The sequence below is a fragment of the Mustela lutreola genome, chromosome X (genome assembly GCF_030435805.1).
Source record: "Mustela lutreola isolate mMusLut2 chromosome X, mMusLut2.pri, whole genome shotgun sequence".
NCBI lineage: Eukaryota > Metazoa > Chordata > Mammalia > Carnivora > Mustelidae > Mustela > Mustela lutreola.
Genome location: NC_081308.1, coordinates 33823736 through 33847280, shown reverse-complemented (window position 1 = coordinate 33847280; position 23545 = coordinate 33823736). Strand labels below are relative to the sequence as shown.

General features: G+C 40.9%; 1 protein-coding gene across 4 annotated transcripts in view; it reads left to right on the top strand.

The window, feature by feature from the left end:
• Positions 1–23545, top strand: part of RPGR (retinitis pigmentosa GTPase regulator) — an 86519-nt gene that overhangs the window by 33628 nt on the left and 29346 nt on the right. Inside the window, exons 15-19 of one of the 4 annotated variants that reach the window (XM_059156690.1) lie at positions 9784–9897; positions 11316–11373; positions 12588–12679; positions 18312–18350; positions 20704–20842. In XM_059156690.1, the coding sequence (XP_059012673.1) occupies positions 9784–9897; positions 11316–11373; positions 12588–12679; positions 18312–18341 (294 nt within the window). In that variant the 3' untranslated portion in view covers positions 18342–18350; positions 20704–20842. Of the gene's footprint in view, positions 1–9783; positions 9898–11315; positions 11374–12587; positions 12680–15116; positions 15290–18311; positions 18351–20703; positions 21356–23545 lie in introns of those variants that run through there. The other 3 variants (XM_059156688.1, XM_059156689.1, XM_059156691.1) reach the window with 3 other exon arrangements.

Genomic DNA, 23545 nt, shown 5'->3' with positions numbered 1-23545 from the left:
GAAGAGGGGGGTGCAGGGGAGGAAGAGGAAGAGGGGGAAGCAGGGGAGGAAGAGGAAGAGGGGGGAGCAGGGGAGGAAGAAGAAGAGGGGGGTGCAGGGGAGGAAGAGGAAGAGGGGGAAGCAGGGGAGGAAGAGGAAGAGGGGGAAGCAGGGGGGGAAGAGGAAGAGGGGGGTGCAGGGGAGGAAGAGGAAGAGGGGGGAGGAGGGGAGGAAGAGGAAGAGGGGGAAGCAGGGGAGGAAGAGGAAGAGGGGGAAGCAGGGGAGGAGGAAGAAGAGGGGGAAGCAGGGGAGGAAGAGGAAGAGGGGGGAGGAGGGGAGGAAGAGGAAGAGGGGGGAGCAGGGGAGGAAGAAGAAGAGGGGGGTGCAGGGGAGGAAGAGGAAGAGGGGGAAGCAGGGGAGGAAGAAGAAGAGGGGGGTGCAGGGGAGGAAGAGGAAGAGGGGGAAGCAGGGGAGGAAGAGGAAGAGGGGGAAGCAGGGGGGGAAGAGGAAGAGGGGGGTGCAGGGGAGGAAGAGGAAGAGGGGGGAGGAGGGGAGGAAGAGGAAGAGGGGGGAGGAGGGGAGGAAGAGGAAGAGGGGGGTGCAGGGGAGGAAGAGGAAGAGGGGGGAGCAGGGGAGGAAGAGGACGAGGGGGGAGCAGGGGAGGAAGAGGACGAGGGGGGAGCAGGGGAGGAAGAGGAAGAGGGGGAAGCAGGGGAGGAGGAAGAAGAGGGGGAAGCAGGGGAGGAAGAGGAAGAGGGGGGAGCAGGGGAGGAAGAAGAGGAGGGGGGTGCAGGGGAGGAAGAGGAAGAGGGGGAAGCAGGGGAGGAAGAGGAAGAGGGGGGAGCAGGGGGGGAAGAGGAAGAGGGGGGTGCAGAGGAGGAAGAGGAAGAGGGGGAAGCAGGGGAGGAGGAGGAAGAAGAGGGGGAAGCAGGGGAAGAAGGAGAGGGGGAGGGAGAAGAGGAAGGAGAGGGAGAAGAGGAGGTAGGGGAGGAAGAGGAGGAATGGGAAGGAGAGGGGGAAGAGGAGGAGAAGAAAGAAGGGGAGGGGGACCAGGAAGGAGAGGAGGAAGGGGAGGGGGAAGAAGCAGAGTGGGGAATGAGGGAGAGGGAAGAGGAGGATACTGAGGAAGAAGAGGGGAAATACAAGGAGACAGGAGATGCCGAGAGTGGAAAGCAGGGGCGGCTGGGGTACAACAAAGAGTACAACAAAGCAGGCAAAGTCAGAGCATCTGTGAAATCCGGTAGAGATAAGGCGCACCCCCCAAAGTTTCTCACTAACACAGAGGGGGAAGGGAAAGAACAGGAGGTACAGAGGTTCAAAATGCCAGTGCGGTCCAAACAACTTTTAGAAAATGGGCCACCAGGTTCCAAAAAATTCTGGAATAATGTATTACCACATTATTTAGAATTGAAGTAACAAGCTTGAAGTTTGAAAGTTTGTTAAACTTTTTAGATTTTTAAAAATTTGAATTTTAAATTTAACAAACTTTAAATTTAAAACTGTTGGCCAGCCAACAGTTTGAGCATCTTACACATAATAGGCATTTAATACGTTTTATTAAATTGCTTTTTTGTCATGGTTCCTGTATGTGTGGTGCAGTAACGACCGATAAAGACAACACGCAGCACTGGCAAATTTGGCTCCTCTTTAATATTTGGTTATGTTTTCCCTCCAAATTATAAATCTGATACTAGGAAATATGAAAAGGTCATAGCAGATAATTAACATGATATATTCCCCAGTAAAGACAGATTTAGGAAATAGGAGTATAGTATAAGAATGTTGCATTTATGCATATAAACTGGTCCCTTTAAAGATGACACGGATCCTAAAGGGCTAGAAAAGCATTTCTTATGAGTTCTTTTTGGTCTCTGATTACAATTTGCCTACTATATGGAATAATTTTATAAGGTGGATGGTATTGTAAAGCTGAAGTGAAGAATTCGCATTTTTTTTAAAAAGTGCTTTTTTAAAAAAAAAAAATCCTTTTATGTGCCCTTTTTGCAACAATCTACAAGTGTCAGCTGGATTCAGAGCTTAGATCTTAATGTGATGTCTTTTAGTTCCTGCCTGGGCCAATGGCAGTGTATCCCATGAAATAGAGGTGAACTTGAATATATATTCAGGAAGCATGTAAAACATCTAAGTGCTTATTGGCCAGGCAGAGTGCCTCACTGGGGTTCAGTTTCCTCATGTGTAAAATGAGGCGGATTAGATGATAGAACTATAGTCCCTCCTAACTCCGATTCCTTCATTCTAATGGGCTGATGTACTCCCATCGTGTTTGTCATTTGCACAAAAGCTTTTTAAGGAAGAAAAATTGCACTTTAAAATTAAAGGAGTTTTCTATAAATTATATATTGTTCTTTCCTCTTAAAAAGTTACAAAAAGTTACGAAGCGCTCTAATGTCTCTTGTCTTCTGTCGTTCTGTATTTCTGAACTATAACTTCTGAGCTTTAACTGTACTATCGGAATCCTCATTCCCAGTGTCTATTACGTACCCTCAGTGTGTCCTTTGACTACTCTGTAATTCTGTTTGTTGCTTCTCAGAATGTTTCAAGTAAAATAAAATGTAAATGTATACCGTCAGTAGTTGTTTGTGGAAAGAGAAACTAACAACAGGTATTGAATTTTAGAGACGCTAGATTTCTGTTCGCGTATATTCCATCTAACCTTGCAATTTTCAGTATTTATCATACAGCTAGATTGTCTGATTGTTCTTTATTCATAGCTCCCTTTTCAACGGATTTCCCGCCCCAGTCCCTTCCATATCTTGAGCATGAGGGATTTCTTATACTTTGAGCAAGGAGAATCTCAATGGCAAACTTCCTGTGAATTTTGTGTTGCCGGATCCTTTGCACATTTGATTCTCTGTGAGAAAGAATATGGGGGGAGAGACTAGAATACAAAAAGAGAAGAAACTCTTAGGAGCAACTATAGATTTTGTTTCAGCTGCAGGGATCTCTGGTCATTCCCCTAACTAACCAAACACGCTAATTTGGCATTGCAGGGTTCTACCAAATTCTGCCACATTCAGTGAATGTCAGTGGAATGGAATTGGTACTTTGATCTAGTGTGTACAGCTCTGTGTTGTTAATGCTGGGGCCCAACATGGTTATTTAAAAAGCTGACTTAAAGTGATTAACTGAGATGAGTGACAGAATTAAGTTCATAAAGGAAAAGCCTTCAGGGAGAAAAGAAACTCTTACCCTCAGGTTACTTATGTCAGAGGGGAGACCTCAACTAGCCAGCAGTACTGAAATGGCGTTCCGAACCTGTGCCCATCTCAGTATTAGAACTGGTGTAGAGAACCACTTTTAAACAGCATTCCCTTCCCATTTCTTCCCATTTCCCTGGCCAACAAAAGTGCCCTGTGCTCTTTTCGAAGGAGTAGCTTGGGCAGGCACCGTGTTCCTCCTTTTGAGATGCAAATTAGCACTTGATTAAACAGAACTGAGTAACTGGCTCCTTTATTGTCCCCATCTGCTGGTTGATTGGGCTTTGATGGTAGTTTCTCACTGGCTGTTACTGAGGCCAGTGTGCAGTGTGTGTGTAGAATCTATTGAGTTCTAGTTTCAAATGAGGACTCTGGCAGAAAACTATTTTCAGGTAAGCGACAAAGGAGTACCACAGAAACAGCTCTTGAGGTGAGTGCAATGAAATGTTTTCTGTTACTTCATTATAGAGGTAAACTTGCTATACACGTGTGTATTCAAGATGAATTGCTACCATAGCGGAAGGCGCCGTACTTCCTTCTTCCTTCGTTCTTTCCATTGCACCTGACCTGTAAGTTAATATTTGGTACATACTCTTCATTCAACAAATAAGCATGTACCAAGCACCCAGAAGCGAATGGAAGCTTTCCCAAATCAGCGAGAGCTCAGGAAATGAGCGCTGCTTACACGCAACCTCCTGTGGTCCTTTTACCTGTCAGGGACATCAGGTAGGTACAGATGACTTGAACACCAGGTCAAAAGAGTTCCTGTGACCCTGTCTTTAACTGTGGCTTAACAGTGCCCTTTTGTTACCTGATTTCCCCTCGCCTCCCAGGTTCTTTTTAGCCAGGGCTACCCAAAGATAAAAATAGGATCTGAAAACAAATCCATGGCGTTCCTTCATGAAGTCCCTTAATTAAGAAGATGGTGGTTTTATGCCCTGAGTACGGCGAGAGTGAGATACAGCTCCTGATCTCAGGGAACTCACGGCTGTTTCTATAGGCTGACCAGAAGCTTCACACATACCAGAGAGAGTTTCAGGAGTGGCACTCGGAGAAGGGCCAAGGAAGGGCTTCCAGGGAGCCACAGGGAAATGTCAGCTGAGTTGTGAGAAGTCAAAGCTAGCCACACAAGCAGCTGGGGCAGGGCCAGAAGGCTTTCCCGGTTGACGGCAGCCCTGAGACCGTTTCAGTGTGATTGCAACTTAGAGTATCTTTTGGTTCTGCATAGAGAGGCGGAGGGCCTTATGTGTTTCTGAAAGACATTGAACAGCAAGAGGAAGGTGATCACACTTGGGCTTTAGTAATGGTCTGGTGGGTTGGAGAGGAATGGGACCTGAGCCAGGGGTTAGGAGGCAGCTCGAGGAGAGCAGACAGAGACAGGAGAGGAGACTAGGACAGTGTGGACAGAGAGTCGGGGACCTCTGTTACCAAGAGAGCTTTGGGGATAGAATCAGAAGGCTTTGTAAAGAGATGCCACCTGGAGGGAGGGAAAAGGCCAAGCTTTTCTTGTTTCTGTGTGAAGAACAGGTGGAAGGGGCACCACTGGAAGGGTGAGAATGGAGGAGTAGGGGCAGGTGTAGGAGGCTGCTGGAGGCTTGTTGATCCGGGACCCGTGCAGCAGACAGATCGTGTCTGGGCTGGAGCTCAGGGGAGATGGCTGGGAATCACCAGCTTTTACGGGTCTTTGAAACCATGGAGTGGAGCGAGAGGCAGCATTCATAGTACGAGAAGAAGAGAACCGAAGACAAAGTTTGAGGAAACCTCAATAGGTAATGGGAGATTGAGAAAAGGAAGTCAGAGAAGGAGGGCAGGGTTGGGACACTTTCTAGAAAAGAGGGGTGCTGCCCAAGCCCAGGAAGGCATGGTGGCGGGCTGCAGAGAGGGCTGGGTGAGGCCCGGCCGGAGCCCACGTTGCCAGCAAAGAGGGAGCTGCAGGAAGGCTGCCTTAGAGTCAGGGACTCCGGTGCCCTAGGGAAAAACACCTTAGACTTGCACTTGCTGCTACTATACGCAAGGGCACATAAGCACAGGATGAAGTGAGCTGCTCAACAGGAAGAGCCTGCAGTGCTCTTGGTCTCAGTGTGGGGGTGTGAGGGACAGCTCTGAGGGCAGCTCTTCCCGTCTGCACATATGTGAGCAGAGCCAGGAAAGATCCTGGGCACTGGCGCCCGGTCGGCCTGGAGTCAGACCCCAGCCCTTCACGGATTAGCTGTGTGGACACCTGGAAACACTTTTCCTTTTTTAACCTGAGTCTTACTGATTTCTTTTTATAAAGGGAGGGGTCTTTGGATAGTTAAATTAGTTCACACATGAAACATGTTAGGGGTCCTCATCAAATGGTAGCCCGTGTCCCTCTAATTATCTCCTCTGACCACATCAAGTCAGGTGCAGAACTACCCTCCATCATCTCCAGGTCACTGACAAATGTGCATGGGTTTAGTTTTGTCTACCTGACTTCTTTTTAAATCCAACATAGCTGCTAGCCCCCCACCCAACATTGGCTTATGGAGGTAGATCTGTGCAAACGAAGTAACAATAATAATAAACCCCTTAAATATGGGATACAGTGAAAGTCTGCACACCATATGTGGGTCCAGTACTGCCCCTCGATGGTTGAAGTGTGATGAAAAGTGTGATGAAAAGTGTGATGGGACAACAGATTTCCCTGTGTCCTAACGTTTTTATCAAAATAGATTTAAAAATAACTCACATGTAAAGAGTAAAACTGCCTACCAGCAAGAAGTTCTGTATCCTCAGCATTATGGCCACTTTCACAGGCCTGTTTATCAGAGTCATACTGGAACAGATTTGGTGGCAAAAATACCAGATTAGGAATGAACTAAGGGATTGGCACACAGAAAGGAGAAGTTTAGAGATTATAAAGTAGTGACATTCGAAGGCAATAATTTGGAGGTCACGCTGGGAGCCCTGAGGTACAATCTGGCTTGCAGACTCACTTTGTTTGGTTACAGAGTGATTTGGGTAATGTTTGAATCCAGCACTGAAATACCGAGGAACTTTACACTGTAACTGTTTTCCGGACATGACTTGGACCTGAGGCAGCACTTGCTCACAGTCCCTTGCCCTCTTCCCTTGCTTGGTCTAGCTGCGGGGCTCCTGGCAGAGAGTAAAGGGAGCTGCACAAGAGGGTAGAACAAATAAGCGAACACTTTTTTAAAAGATTTTATTTATTTATTTGACAGAGATCACAAGTAGGCAGAGAGGCAGGCAGAGAGAGAGAGAGAGAGAGGAGGAAGCAGGCTCCCTGCTGAGCAGAGAGCCCGATGTGGGACTTGATCCCAGGACCCTGGAATCAACCTGAGGCAGAGGCAGAGGCTTTAACCCGCTGAGCCACCCAGGCGCCCCAAGCGAACACTTTTAAATCAACTATTTTGTAGTGGTAAGATCTGGGACATTATGGCAAAACGGTATCCAAGCATCTTGGTTTTTGTTTTGTTTTTGTTTTTGATGGTCCTCAGTGTACACTAGGGAGTCTTAAAATCAACTATATGCAGATGCTCATTCCTTGTGCTATTTTCTCTGTAAATAATCTTTTTAATTTTGATACAAACCCTCCAAGGTAGGTAGGTATTGCTGGTGTCACTTTCCCGTTTTATAGAAAGACTGTAAGGTGACGCTTCTTAGGCCGTGATTGATGGTGCAAAGCTTGGAAAGCAGTACTTAGGTCTTTGTACCGAATGCCTTCCTGCTCTCTCCTCCTGCCTTTGTGAGCTCTAGTGTAGTATAAAAGTAAGCTTCCATGTTAGCCCTTCTTGTCCTAAGAAACCTTGAAACTGAGATTTTAAATATATCTCTTCCCTACCTGGTGTTATGTAGCTATAGTTTAATGTTCTATTAACCTATTTGGAAAACACCGTCTACCCTGTACGACATGGCGTACATATGGTTCTCATAAATCGAGAACCGTAGCACAAAATTTTACACTTTATAGCTCCTTTAAAAAACTTGTTTAAAACTCTTTACTGAGATTAGTAACATCTAGAAAAGAGCCTCTCTCATGCGTGTAGAGCTCAGTGCATTTTCCACAAAGTGAGCATGCCTGTACAGTCAACACCCAGATCAAGGGAAAGTGCTTCCCAGGGGCTCCCCTTCAAAGCATTTCCTGTCCCCCCAGGGTCACCACTCCGCCAACTGCTGGGACCTCCTTTAGTTTTTCAAGTATGCAGTGTAGTCGTGGTTTTAAGCAACCTGAAACATCGTGAGGAACTTCGGGGTTTCTTGGTATTTCCCCATAAGAAATGTGGCCCTGGGGCAGACCCAAGACTGCAGCAACCTGTGCTGTGCCTGACCGGTGAGACAGTGGTCCCTTTGTGAGAACCAGGCCCGTTCACTTCGTTACTGTGGCCCCAACACGAGATGGGTTTCCGCTGACTATTCTAGACTACTTAATGTCTTATGTAGTTCTGGTGACAAGATTGTATTTAAACTTTGCCCTTTCTCTTTGTAAAATAACAGTATTCTGCCAATGTCTCCTAAATTGTTTCGGTTTGAAGGTAAGTACTGTGATTTAAAGTCGTAGTCCAGATGTGAGTAGATTAATTCTCAATGTGCTTAAGTGCAAAGTTCTACAGTTTATGTGATTTCTAGTGAATATGTTCTCTAAGAGCTTTCTCAAATTTAGAAAATGATACCATTCTAGCAGTTATTCTTTGTTACAGATTTTCATAAAGTTGTGAGTAAATTTACAGTTCATTATAAAAAGAGATGAGTGTTTTGCTTATTTCTAAAATAAGATAAAACCTCATGTTCCTTTTTATAATAGCATGATATTGTTCTATGGTTACATTAATATCTTCGTTAACTAGCATGATTGGAGTTGACTCAGGTGCTAAACTAGCAGAATTCAAGAGAGGAGGACTTTGCTGGAACATAGCTCACCGATCCCTCCCTGTGGGAGAGAGATGCACGGAGTCTGAAATTCTCCGTCTCGGGAACACTGTTCTTTCCCACTATTTTATATACATGAATACATCTGTCTATCAGCCATAAATCTTAAATCTAGTAATCTTGCTTCCCATTTCCCTCCAAAGTAGTCTCTGATCGTTTTACCTTCTCGAATGTGCTTCTGGCCAGGCATAATATACAATGTAAGTCACTTAGAGGGGAAGTTACACAGGAAAAAAAAAGAAAGCTTTAGAAATTACTGGTGAATGGTAGCTACCTCGTAGTTAACCCTATCCAACCTGAAAGTGCAGCATGTCCTTCAATACAGCTATCTACCCTGGTCCCCTGTCTTCCTCTCTCGCCTTCCCCTCCCACGTGTACCCCTTGTGACCTTTGCTTAACCTAAGTGAACCCCTCCCAGCATAGCTGCCTAACTGCCGAAACTCTTAAATTTCCAGGCTTCCATGCTTCCCTTCCGGATTGCTTGTCCTTAGTGACAATGCTGTAAGGGCCACACCCTTAGCGCTGTTGGCCTGAGGATGCCACTTATGTCTGTTACTGAGGTGTGAAATATAAACATTTATATTTATCCTCTCCCTAGCCTGAACTCTCACATTTGGTATTTTTGCCAGAAGAAAGGTGAGTTAAATATGAGAGGTGTTATTTTCAAAGCACCCACTAAAGATTCTTTCCAGTGTCCAGCTCATCCTTAACCAAACAGCAACTAGGAAGGTGACCACGAGAAGCTAGTTACTGTGTTGAAGGAATATAAAGTGTGTATATCGTCTGAGGTAAACATGGCCGAGGTGAATTTTGTAAAAACATTCTTCAGGGGCGTAAGGGGCACTAATTACTTACTGCCTTGCCTATTTTGGGGGCCATTAGTGAAGTGCATAAATGAAAAGCATAAGAAAAAAGTCCAATAAGGAGCCTGATCTCTTAATGACAAAAAATAAGCAATATTCCACCCAAAATATGAAACTGCAAAAAAAATCTCAGTATAGAATAAAGAATATAACTAATATTTTCCACCTAGACTTAGTATTACATGATTTACTCTATCAAATCCAGAGACAGACAGACTTTGGATTAGTTGGACAGGAGCCAGGTAGACTAAGTTCTGCCTCTGTTTCTCCCTCTGCTTTAAATAACCAAGAGCAAACCATTTAAACTGCCTATGTCCCTTTATCTTCTTTCTGGAATGTAAGTAATTATACCTAACTCTGTCTTGTGAATATCAGTGAATTGTACTTCTGAAGTGATTTTAAATCCCTGTGTTTTGGAAAAATGAACATAATATATAGATATGATTATATTATAATGCTACAGTAGAAAGCTTTTAAACTTCTCTAAAGTTTAAAAGCATTCTTTTGAGACAGCTCAGAAAGCATATTTAGGTTTTATTTTTTCCCATTTTAACCTTGTAGTAGACGCTAATAGAATTTTGGGAATCCTAGTCATTGAAAATGGTGAAATAGATCAACATGCCGAAAAACCTTGTTTAATATAGTAACTTGATATGCATGATATGTTATGCAGCATTTTCTTTGCTTTCAGTATTTGAATTTTTATTCTCTGTGTTCTTTGAGATGGTATAAATTATTTATGACCACAATATCAAATCTGTTTTTCTTTTTAAAAAAAGAAAATCTTACTTCTCTGATTATCAATTTTGACACAGGATCACGAATTTTCAGAAGATGAATTCGAGGACGTGGATGAGGAAATTAATGACTATCCGGAAGGCAAGAAGAACATACCAACGGATGAAGCCAAGGACAACTCAGTTGAAAAGGTATTGATTGACACCATTGAAAAGGTATGATGATATGCACTTAAATCCTGAGACCCTGCCTAAGAGCAAGCATATGGGTTCCGTGGTTTCTGCAGAGAGCAGACTGGAGTTTCCTTTGGGAGCAGAAATACTTCTCTGAAAAACTTGGTTCTTGTGCTGTAGGAAAAGCTTTAGCAGATCTTTGAATCAGGCACACTTTGTTTCTCACACCCTTTCCACACTTCTTGGTAGCATTTTGTTCCCCGTTTGGGTGGAAATGAACTGATATGGGTCAGTACAATATACTGTTGAGAAATTAACCGAGAAGTTCAGCACTGGGTCCTTAAAATGATGAAATTACAAAGTTAGGAGCCCTCTACTGGTGGCAGAAATGGGCCGTGTGTGCGCACACATACATGTGTATATTTACATGTATGTAGACAACTGAAAGCTGTTCACAGCAGTGTTTGAGGCTGTGCTCAGTGCTGCGTAAATGCAGTGCAGAAGAAAGGAATTGTAGGAGGGAAAGGAGGAGCTGTAACTGAAGGAAGTCATCCTAAAAGTGACGCTAGGAATGGCAGAAACATCTCTTCCATCTAGCAGTTTTGTCCAAGAGGGACACTGCTAGGAGACAGTTGGTAGGTTTGAAATCATTCATTTGCTAATGCTGCTCTGGGTTAATTTCACAGGTAGGGAATTCAGAAACCCAAACTGAATGACGCCATGTCAATTTGTTTCCATTTTCACTTTTTGTACCTCTTGCACAGAGCACTGAGTTAATCATACCTTCTTGTTGATGAATCACTCGCATCTTTGGTCTGTGCAGGTCCTCCTTATTTAAATTGATTCCCTTTTAGTTCTCCTTTTCCATAACACAGACAACCGCTGAAACATGCTCGTCCTTTTATTTGAATGTGTACTTGTAAACCTGTGTTGTTTCATGTGCATGTATTTTTCATTTACAAAATGGGGCTGTGCTGTCGAGATCATTTTCTTCCTTAATTCCTTTCTCAAGACTCCTTCCTCACACTGAGGGGGAAAAAAAAGCTTCTAGCAGTTACTGTTTTCTTTCAGAGGGAGGGAAAGATTTATAAGGAATATTTATGAGTTCCAGTTTGGGTGGTCCCTGAAATTCTTTAACATAGAATAACCGAATCTCCAGTTCGCAAGCCAATTCATATACCAGCTAATGTTCCTGAATCTTCTTTGAGTAGAATTCTTGAATCATTCAACTTTTTGGAATCAAAAAACTTGAAACTAAAAGGGACATTAGCAATCAGTTAGCATCTGAGGCAAAAGCCCAGCAAAATGAGGCAGTTGTCTCATGTTTATGTTGTTAGCTAGAAGCTGACTCGAGAGCCCTTGCCTAAAACCTAGATGATGTTTTCCAGCCCATCACAATTATGTTTTTTATTATATTGCTTCTTTATCATTTATAGGACAAGAAAACCAACCATGAAGAACGGGCTATTTGTGAATACAATGAAAATCCAAAAGGTGTGAACACATTTGACTTCAAAAGGCCAGCTACCTTAACATACACACATGCATGCATGCATATGTATACATACATGTGCACACATGTGCAGTGGTTGAGGCATTAGAGCTTACACATGTGTATTTTATTTCTTGCTTTTTACACACGAGCCTCATAGCAAGCAATGAAATACGTGACCCAGGTGTACTTGTTCTCATTAATCGTCACTCACGGTGACTCACATATCAGTGTTAAGTGGTTCAGGACAGCCTTTTCACTACCTTTTTTTTTTTTTTTTTTTTTACACCTTTCAACCAGTAGTATTAAGTTGGGCTGTTGTTCCACATCTTAATTTATATCTCTGGTAGGCACTGCCAGACCCCGTTGCTAAAGACCAGGCTGGCCTGGAGCCACGGCTGGCCAGCCCATTATTTCCCCCAGGGCTCAGACTTGGGTCTTTCATCTTGTCATGGACATTTAAGGCAGGTCCTTTCCCAGGCCTTCCTGTTGGTGTCAGAGAACAGCTGCCACAGAATTGAGGGGACAGTGATTACCCTTGAGACCTACATTTTCTACAGCCAAATCATCTGGGTTTTATTGTGCAACCCTTATATTATGTTTCCACACCATCACATCAAAGTGTGCTTTTTGCTGTGTCCTCATTAAAAATAACCATTCATAGTAGTGGATATCTGATCTGAACTTGGGCAGAGTAGTACATTTTAGAATATTTGAAGCAAAATGTTAAAATATTGTATGTATTATTAGCAACTAATTAAAAGTAAGATTTAAGTAGTTGATAATATAAAATTATAAGAATGCATATGCTTCATGAGTATACTTTAAAGATGATTATTCAGCTATATAACTGGGTCAATTTGAAACACCATGTCCATATGAGTACAAAGAATTTAATTATAACTAGGTTAACTAAAAAGAGTAATTTCTATTTTATGGAAGTCTTTCCTAACTCTCACTGTTAGCTTTGTAGCTATATTTGGGTACTGGTCATGCAAACATCTCCAACTTTGGTCAGGTCATTCTTGGCTTTTTGTCTTAACTCAACCTTCTAGGAAGTAGGCCATATAGACCTTGTCTACTGCTCCAGTGGTAGTGGTACACTCTCTTTAGTAATCCCCCTAAGTCAGGCTTGATAGAGTTGCACTGAAGGCATCAGGACTTTTCTTTTTCTCATTACTTAGGAAAACATAATTCTAAATATATTCTATTGTAGGAAACATGCATGATCGTGCAAAGAGCAGATCTTCTGAAGTCCTGGAAGACAGTGAATCAACATCAAGTAAAGATGTCAAAAAATCAAAGAAGGTGAGTGAAATTTATTTTTCATTTGGTGTTAAGTATTGAATTGCTCCTTTTACCTTTTATATAGTGATCCACATAATTTAACTCCTTAATATGAGCTTTTATGGCTCCAGAACATGTGACGAACTTCAAGTGTTGTTTCGTGTTTTAACGTAGCTGTTTATTTGCTGGGTTTTAGATGGAGTCAGGTGACCCTGCCAAAGTTTAATAACACGTTTCTTTCAATGATCCCATTCATAGAGAGTCAGCTTACAGGAAAAGATACACAAAAGAACTTTCTTGCTTAAATTATGAGTGTAATCATCATGAGAGTCTAGAAGAAAGTAAGGCAAAACCAAGAAATAGGATAAATGCAAAAAATAAGGATGTTCATGCTTAGGAAATGTGACCACAGGCTACGTCAGCCTCTCCTGCCGAATACCTGTTTTGGAGTTAATAGTCTGAGAGATATGGTTCTTCTTCTTGAAAGTTACTCTTTCCACTTGCCGGAGAACTTTCTGTAATCATGAGAGCACATTTGCAGGTAGAAGCGTTAGGAGGAAATGTGGAAGAAAAGATCCATGAAAGGCCTTATTAATTCCTGTTTGGCCTTTGGGTTTGGGCTTCAAGTAGTTATTTCTACATAGAGGACGTCTGTGACCAGCTGCATTTCCATAAATTATGTCCCATTACTGTTCTCTCACGTAACCCCCTTTTCTCATCCTTCTTTGTATTTATCGTAATTGGCAATTTCACAGTGAAGTGTACATTTATTTGCTTTATGACTCGCTCTCTCTCCACTGGCCTTCCGCTCTGTGGGCCAGAAACCATTTTCTGTTTTGCTTTCCAATGGATCCTTAGCATGTAGCACAGTCCCTGGTACACGGGACATGGTAAATGCCTAGGAAATACTTTTGGTTGATAACGAACTATAAAACGTAAGGAGGTAAGAAAGCGGTGAGGAGGAGGGTAAAACCAGGAGCAGCCCTTAGAGTAGTAAACAGCCTGTCTCTTGCCACAGACGTTTTCAAGCTAAAATTTTGGTACAGGTCCCAGGTTATTGTTTATCTTTTACTAAAAATTACTTTGTGAGTATTCTTACTGTATAAAAATTGCCTTATATTTAGAGATAGCTGTGACCTGGCTCAAAGGATACTCTCAGAATTACTCTCCTTCTTAGAATTTTAATGTGTGTCGTGAAGTGTTAGGAACATTCTCTGTCTAGTAGAAAGGAACATTTAACAGATACTCTACTACATAGTGATCCTGTGAAGACTTTTTTCCAATTATAAGAGCTTAGGGAAAGACTCTGGAAAAGAAAGTCAGATTTGAGGGAGAGAGATGAAAAGTAAAGGAGTCAGGAGAGAGAAGAACCTAGGAGGAAAAGTGAAGTGAAGCATCAGAAGAAAATATTCGAAACACATCTCAGACCAAATGAAAACCTGTGTTCTAGAATATACGATTGAGTTTCGGGACTTTTTCAGGCTGTCCAGTCTTCAGCATGGCATTGCCCACCAGTGGGAAGATTTGGATACACAAGACTAGGAGAGGGGGCTGAGCCAAGGGAGAAATGCCATGTGGGAGGCGGAGTGGCCTGCTCCTAAGCAGGCCAGGCAGCGGGCCTGAGCACTGGCACAAGTGGGCGGGACAGATGGGAGGTCAGGCCAGCGGACAGTGGGCTGCAGGCGCCAGGCTCAAGGATGTAATCTTTAACTGGGATTCTGCTCAAATTCTCATTGATACATAATGGAAGAATATACTTCAGTAAATGTACATGTCCTTGGTTAAAAGAAATAAAAAGTAATGAAAATCATATTTAAAAAGTCAAGTAACAACAAATGTATTTCTACTTAAAGAATATACTGTTATTCTACATATTTTAAAAAGGACATAGATGGTTTAGGTGAGATTTTCTTTTAGTCAATTCCACATGACCTTTTTAAATCTAGAGTGTCTCTAACCTTTTTATACCATCTAAGCCAAACAAATCAAAACCTTTTAAAGCTTGGAAAGTAAAAGATGCATTAACTCATATCAAAAGAATATTTAGACAGACATTGCAAAGATAATCCAAAAAAGGAAAAGAAGGAACTGTACTCTTGGCAGCTACAGAACAGAATTCACCTCTGAGTTTTGTTTTGGTGATTTTAGATGTTTCAGATCGGCAGGTTAGGACCTATGATCTTAACTGATGGCAGAGACCTTTTAGTAGGTGAATGTTGTATCTAGAAATTCCCAGATACTACTTTTCTCCACTGTAGCCACTGCCGGTTATTTGGATCCACAGTTAGCCACTAAGAAAATTGTGTTAATGTGTTATTGGCTTCATTTCCACCTAAGGTAGCTAATAAAAAGGGTAGTAAACTTTTCAGCTATTAAAAATAATTTCTTTATGTTATAGAGGTAGTTTATTTGTGTATTTATTTAGCATATACTAATTGGTTATCTCTTAATGTGCCAGGCACAAGGCCAGAGACTGCAGATACAGAGGTTAAAGTTCGAGAGCCTTCCCTCAGAAACTAGCTGCAACATGGCAGATCCCCTGGGTAGTTCCAATGCCAGTTCAGTCAATAGATTTCCTGTTCACTGTCACTACCATAAATAAAAGACGCGGAGATGAGAGTATCTCCACCAAAAAAGTATGCTTGTGAATTCTTGCCTTTCCTAGTTATTGCCTTTTCTCTGATGGTATGCTTTGTTCCCCATTGCAAGTTACAAATGAGCATGCTCACTTCAAGTACACAGTTAGCCAGACTCTATGTTGTGAGGAAAATTGGAGGTAGATTATACCTGTGGTCTCCTGTCATTGTCTGTTTTTTCCAAAGCTTAAAAACTGAGACAGTCTCTCTCAGGTCACCCAATAATGACTCCCCTGCTTTTAAAAAAGAGCTATATTAAGGTATAATTGACATATGCTAGATGACATATAAAGTATATAATTGGATTACTTTTGACATGTGCATACACCTATGAAATCAGAAAACTGGTGCTGTTATTGGCAGAGGGTTCTTTGTGCCTCTTTGTGATCCCTGTCTATCCAAACCACTGATCTTCCTTCTATCATTGTACATTGTTTTGTAAGTTCTAGATTTTTATAGAAATGAAATTCTAGGGGCTCCTGGGTGGCTCAGTGGGTTAAGCTGCTGCCTTCGGCTCAGGTCATGATCCCACATCGGGCTCTCTGCTCAGCGGGGAGCCTACTTCCCCCTCTCTGCCTGCCTACTTGTGATCTCTGTCTATCAAATAAATAAATTTTTTAAAAAAAGAAATGAAATCCTACACTATGTACTCTTTGTTTGGCTTCCTTTGTTCAGCTTAATTGTTTTGAAATCCATCCACACATGTATCAATAGTTCATTCCTTTCTCTTGCTGAGTACTATTCTGAGTCAATTTTTTATATGGTGATGGTATGAATTAAAGTTCTTTTTTTTTTCCGACTTATGGGCATCTGATCATTCTAGCACTATGTGTTGAAAAAAGATTATCTTTTTTCTACTGAATTGTCCTCACAGATATCAATTAACTTTTCCATGTGTGGGCACATTTCTGGAGTCTGTATTCTGTTTCTTTGATCTGTTTATCTTGTGCCAGTCCCATACTGTCTTGATTACTGTAGCTTCATAATAAGTCTTGAAATCAGGAAGTGTTACTCCTTCACCTTTGTTTTTTTTCAAACTCATTTTGGCTCTTCTAGGCCTTTGCATTTCCATATGAAATTTTAGGATCAGTTTGTCAATTACTGGAGAAAAAATGCCTGCTGGGATGTTGATTGGGATGGCTTGGAACCTACAGATGGATTTGAGAAGAGTTAAGATCTTAACAATATTAAGTCTCCTAACTCATGAAAATACTTCCCCATCTATGGATGTTTTATATCCATCTATGGATGTTTTATATTTTTCTTCACAGTGTTTTGTAGTTTTTAGTGTACAAGTCTTACACAGATTTTGTCAGATTTTTTTATGTCTTCTGTTTTTTTATTCCGTAATTAGAAGTTTGTCAATTTTATTGATCTTTCCAAAGAACTAGTTTTTGGTTTCATTTACTTTTCTGTATTGTTTTATGTTTTATGTACACTCTAATCTTTATATTTTCTTTTCTTCTACTTTCTTTGGGTTAATTTGCTCTTCTTTTTCTGGTTTCTTAATATGGAAGTTGAGGTCACTGATTTGAGACTCTTCTTATTTCTTAAGGAGGCTTTTTGTGCTATAAATTTTCTCTGAAGTACTTGAATATATTGTTTTCATTTTCATTTGGTTCAAAATATTTTTTCACTACTTCTTTGAGTCATGGGTTACTTAATTTCAACATATTTGGTTATTTTCCATTGAAGTTTCTGATACTAATTTCTAATTTAATTACATTGTGATTAGAGAACATACTTAGTATGACTTGAGTCCTTTTAAATTTATTGAGATCAGTTTTATGACCCAGAATCAGGCTGTCTTGGTTAGTATTACATGTGCACTTGAGTAGGTTGAGAAGCATGCTGTTGTTGGGTGGATTGTCTTATCAATGTAGTTACTTCAAGTTGGTGGATAGTGTTAAGTATTTCCTATCCTTCCTGATTTTCTGTCTACTTGTAATATCTATTATTGAGGAAGGGGCATTAAAATCCCTAAATACCACTGTGGATTTATCTATTTCTCCTTGTACTTCTATTAGTTTTTGCTTCATGTATTTTAAAGCTCTTATTAGGTTCTAGAAAATTTAGGATTGTTATATTCTCTTAATTAATTGACCCCTTTATCATGAAAGGACTTCTTTATCCCTGATAATATTTGCTCTGAAATCTGGTTGGTCTGATATTACATAGCCACTCTAGCTTTCTTTTGATTAGAGTTATCATGTTGTATCTTTATTAATCCTTTTACTTTTAACTCATTTGTGATTTTATATTTGAAATGCATTTGATTTCCTGAAAATCTCTGCCTTTTAATTGGAGCATTTAGCCCATTTATATTTAATCTGATTATTAATGCAGTTACATTTAAGTCTGTCATCTTTACTATTTGTATTCTTCCTTATCTTTAAAAAAATGCCAAAGTTTATCTGTTATTAATAGAGCTGTACTAGCATTCCTTTGACTAGCACTTTGATACTTTTTTTTCATTCTTTTACTTGTGTTTTAGATGAGTCTCTTGTAAATGGCCTATAAGCTAGATTTTGTCTTTAAATATTTTTAATATATGTACCTTAAATCTAAAGCTAGTTAATGCTCCTGTCTTTTCCCCAAATAATACCAAGATCTTAGAAGAGTTTTCTCTCCTATCACTCCTTCCTTCCCATTTTACATGTTATTTTATCTAGTATTTTAATTTTTTAGCCTCACCAATCAAATGTTACTATTATTTGTTATACCACTTTCTTACTCACCATTCTGTTTTACATCTCAGGTATCCTTCTTGGGATCCTTTTTCTTCTCCCTGAAGAAATCCTTTGGAAGTTCCTGTCATAGATTTCTTCTTATAGTTAACTTTATAAGTTTCTGTTTACTTGCAAATGAATGATCATATGGCTGGTTGGCCATATGATTCTTTTGATATATGCTCCCATTGTTCCTATTAAGAAATTTGCTTTAGTATAATTGCTGATAACTTTATATATAATCTATCCTTTCTCCCTCACTGGTTTTGTTTTGTTTTTTTTTTTTAGTTTATTTTGATGTACTTCGGTTCACTATGAGATGCCAAGGTGGGAATTTTTTGCTTTAATCTTCTTCTAATTCATTATGACTCTTGAATCTGAGGATTCATGTCATTTATCAGTTTAAGAAAATTCTCATCCATTATAATTTGAATATTTCCTCTCTTCTCTTTGGAATTCTGACACAAAACTTTTCATTCTTTTATCTGTGTCTTTTAATGTTACTTTCCTGGTGTCCTTGTCTAAGTAATAGTTTGGGGGATTTCAGAGCTCTCATACTTCAGAGCTCTTTGATTCCATAGTTTCCTTACAGCTGAGACTAATCTTTTCAACCTACCTATTGTGTTTATATTTTTCACATGTAATTTTATTTTGATTCTTTTTCAAATCAATCATTTAAAAACTATTTTTTTGTGCTCATGTTTTTTTATTATGGTTCTTTAAATAGTTAAGCATACTTATTTTATATTGTATATTTAGTTACTTCAATGTCAGACATCCCTTAGGAATCAAAATCTGTTTGTTGCTCTGGTTGACTTGCTAGTACTCTCTTGTTTCCTTATGTGTTTTGAAATTTGGATTGTGAGTTCATGTTCAACTCGGATTTTTGTGGAACTCCTTTAAGGCTTACATTAAGGCAAATCCATCTGTAGAGAATTTGTATTAGCCTCTGTTAGCTCCTCTGGGTGTTACCATTCCAGGACCACTTTCAGTTAATTTCTCAGTTAGGGCTTTCCCACCTACACCGGTAAAGTAAATGGGAACCCCAACCTTCCACTAGGAAAATGTGGTTATCCTTCACTCAAAGTCTAGACCAGAAGAGCATGTTATTTTATCATCTCCTAGTGTTTGTAGATGAACTTACATTAAGGGCATAGTTCTTAGAGGTCCCCACTTTGTGGAAGGGTCTCAGTTCCAAGCCTCTCTATTTTGTGAGATTAAATATGCATTAACAGGGCACCTGGGTGGCTCAGTGGGTTAAGCCTCTGCCTTCGGCTCAGGTCATGATCTCAGGGTCCTGGGATCGAGCCCCACATTATCTGCTCAGCCGGGAACCTGCTTCAGCACCCCCCCACCGCCCCTCTGCCTGCTTCTCTGCCTACTTGTGATCTCTCTCTATCAAATAAATAAAATCTTTAAAAAAAAAAACAAATAAATATACATTAACAAAATGAGTCTAAGTTGTGAGATCAATAAATGTCATTCCATTGCTCCCTCACCTCTGAGGTTACCTGTTCCCTACTTTTTTTCCCACAGGGATTTATTTCCCTTCATTTTGTTTTTGTGAACTTACTTACACATTATAAAATAATGTTTTTGTACTTACTGAGCATTTCTTGGTATTTTGTAGTAGCAGAATTTTTCAAGATATGGATTCCTCCACAACAGCAGAAACAAAGCAGGAGTTCCCCCATTTTAGCCCACAGACCCTTTCTCTAGACTCTGATTTTTCAGGTCGCCACTTTTCACTTAAGTTCCTCCATTCTTTAAGACTAAAGGCTAGCTATTATTCACATCATTTTGGTTTCCAAAGGAGTCAAGTCCTCACCTGGTTTTTTGTTTGTTTTTGGCATCTTGTCAAAACTTGTATGTATGTTGTCACTCTTCAGGAATCTTATTTTCTCTGGCTACATCCTCAAAAGGCTTAAATCCCATGGGGCTCTTTTCCATCATCAGCTTCCCCAGTTTCTCCTATATGTGCCGTATTTGGCACTCCCTTCTTGATACACTTTCCTCCTTCAATTCTGAGGTACCTCTTTCCTGAGCTCGTTTCCACAAAGTTCTGTCTCCAGTACTTGGCTCCTCCTCTTCTGACTGCATCTCACACTTGGCTCTTTAGTTTCTCTCCTTCTGTTCTCCTTTCTGCCTGCCTGCACTCTGTGGGTTATGACGTCTGCTTTCCTCTGTCTGGCTGCTATCTGCCCATTTATAGCCCTGGCCTCTCCTGAGCAACAGATCCATATATTCACCTGCCTCCAGACCCTTGGGGGCTCCCAAAGCCATCATTTGGCAGCGCTAACATTTTGCCAGAAGTTCTGATCTATGGGAATGGAGGGTCTCTCCCCCTCCCGAACATCCTAGTTTTCGTCTTTGTCTTCTTTAACAACACAACAAAGTGAAATACTGAATTTTCTCTTTGAGGAAAAATGATAATGTATTACCAAGGCACAGATGATGAACGTTAAACCCTGAAAGGTCTTAATTCAGGGAGGAGTCATGATTGCCGTTGGTAAAAGAAGAGGCCGATGGACACTGAGAATGTACCTTTGTACACATGGTGCCCCATAAAGATGTGATGAAATAATGTTAAGACTAGTCGAAAATTATACCCCCTAAAATACTATTAAGTGACTATTCACTTACTGAAATGAATTCTTTGTGTGTGTGGGTTTTTTTCTAGATTTTCCTCTTTAAAAGGATGTCATTGACGAGTCAAAAAAGTATGCAGAGTAATAATGAGCCACTCCCAGAGATAAAACCAATAGGAGATCAAATAGCTTTTAAAAGCAGTAAGAAAGATGCCAACCAGAACCACATGGGGCAAAATCATCAGGATACTTCACCCCCAAATATGGAGAGAAGGTCAAAATCTTGTACAATACTATAAATATATATCTGTTTCCGTGGTCACCAAGCACATTGTAATTTATACTTGAAAAACATTATGACTTCTGAAGGAAAGTTTCTGATAACAAACTTTTAAAGATGTAAGTTTAATAATATGTTTTATTTGGTTTGACTGTTACGACCAGTTTTGATATTTATTTATGCTAATATTTTTGACAAGCAATTTCAAAATATGTGTATCTGAAACTCTCCTTCAAGTGTTGTGGCCTTAACTGTTCAGTGTTGCAAAAGAACATATATTTTTATATGTGAAGTTTAAATTAAAATATCTCATAGTTTTTGCTAAACAAATTCTTTATAATTTCATAAGGCAATATTTACAATCTTATGACACTGTAACAGTTTTTAATGTATTTGCAATTTTTAAAAACCGAGTCAAAATTGTTTCAATGAACATATTTTAATAAACTATATCTGGTCGTTTCCACTGTTTAAATGTATGAGTATGAATAAAATGTAGAGGTACTTGGAATCCTCCATCAGTTGACAAAATGGGGGCCGAAAAAATCTGTTTATGGTTAAAATATTGTGAGACACAAACTTCATTTACCTCTGAGTAAAGAAGATATCAGGGCCACTGTGTAAACAGTACAGCTTCACAGAGAAACTGTCAAAATTTCTTTGCCTCCCACTCTTCTTTAGGGAGGCGGCATGGCACAGAAACAGCAGATTCTGTGCTGTGATTTGGAGTGTTTCACCTGCCGTAGCTCGCCACCGTAGTACCACCACACACAGCCAGGCTGACTGGCTCCAGCTGTCTGTAGCAAGGTGGGCTCCAGCACGCAGTCCTCTGCCACAGGGAAGGAGAAGGGTAAAGCGGTTATGTCTCCTCGGACAGAAACATTGCTGTCCTGTGCTCACTGATACTACTCAATCCGGTGGAGCAAACCACCTTCGCTTTCACCATTCTGGCTCCTGACGAACACATTTTATCCTTCAATCGTAGTGACCATTGCCCCACTGGAAGACAGGAAAAGAAGCTCCATTCTTGTGTTTCACGCAAAAGGGTGTTAGTCTAGAGTAGACATGATCTTGAGATCTTACAGAATAGTTTTCTGTGTAAATATTACATATAGGGGAATTCAATTTTGCTATTGCCACTATAGCACTCACTAGTACAGTATCGCCAAAAAAATGCTTCACAAAAATGTAAACTAGAAGAGCCAAGTGGCAATAAAGCTCACATATAGCACTAAGACATGCCAGTTGTGGTAGGTAAAAATTCTAAGATGGCCCCCACGGTTTCCGTCAGCGGCTGCGCTGGCCCTGAATCCTCCCTTCCCCTTGAGTGTGGGCAGGAACAGTGAAGACGATGAAATACCCTTCCATTGCTTAGGTTCCATTATATGGGAAAGCTGAGGTGTTTTGCAGATGTAATTAAAATTCCTAATCAGTTAACTTTAAGCAAAAGGGAAATAATCCTAGATGGGTCTGACCTAATCAAGTGAGCCCTTTCAGAAACTCTCTAGAGGTCAGACATGGAAGAAGTCAGAGCAATTCAAAGTAGCAGCGATGCTTTCCTGTCGGCTTTGAAGACGCAAACTGCTCTATTACCGAGAGGGCCGTGTACCAGGGAAGGGTGGGAAGCCTCTAGGCCGTGAGAGCCTCTGTCCTCTAACCGCAGGGCACTGAATTCTGCAAATAACCCATGAGGCTGGAAGAGGAGCCCAAGCTTCAGAATAAACCAGAACCCTGGCTGACATCTGGACTGCAGCCTTGTGGGGTCCTGAGCAGAGGACATAGCTCAGCACTGCCCAGGCTCCTGACCCATGAAAATTACAAAATAATAAATATATGTAGTTTTAATCCACTAAGTTTACGGTAATTTGTTATGTAGTGATAGGAACTAACAACACTCTTACTCTGACAAAAGGCCTTTCGGTATGGCAGCTTCCTCCATCAGAGCCAGGAAGAGAGTTAATAGAGGTTGCTAGCAAGACAGGGGTCACAGTCTTAGGTAACATAATCATTGAAGTGGTGTCTTGTCCCCTTTGACACGTTCTGTTGGTTAGAAGCAAGTCACAGGGTCTACTCATACTCAGAATGACGGAATGAAGACCAGGAGGCAGAGGTCGTGGGCACCATCTTAGAGCCTACCCACCATACCAGATGTTTGGCTGATGACTGAAAAGAATGGGACAGGTTACAGACCAAAGAAAGGATTGAGTCAGAGCACTTGGAAGAGGTGGACGTGAGACCAGCATAACCAGCAGACAGGGTACCCCTGCTTTCTCAGAGGCCTCAAAACAGTTCAGATTTGAAAAAAGGAGTTGGTAGAGATTATCAACACCAAGAGTCAGTTTCAGTGGTACGAGTAAATGCTTTTTGAAAAACTGCATGAAAATACTCTACCAGTTGTCTGCCCGTGGACTGTAAATGTTTGTGTTGTATTTGTTGCTTAAACATGGCTTCATATCTGGCTTTTACTTTTAAGAAATACTAACCGAGCAGTTCCTATGTGCCAGATATCATGCCAGAAACCAAGACCAGAGTCCTGGTTCCAGGGGAGTACAAGGAAGCAAATGGAAAAATGACTGCATTGTCAGTGGAGCTCGTAGAGCAACTTACGAGCCCAGGTTTCCTAACTGGATGGAAAGGAGATTAGTGGGCACTAA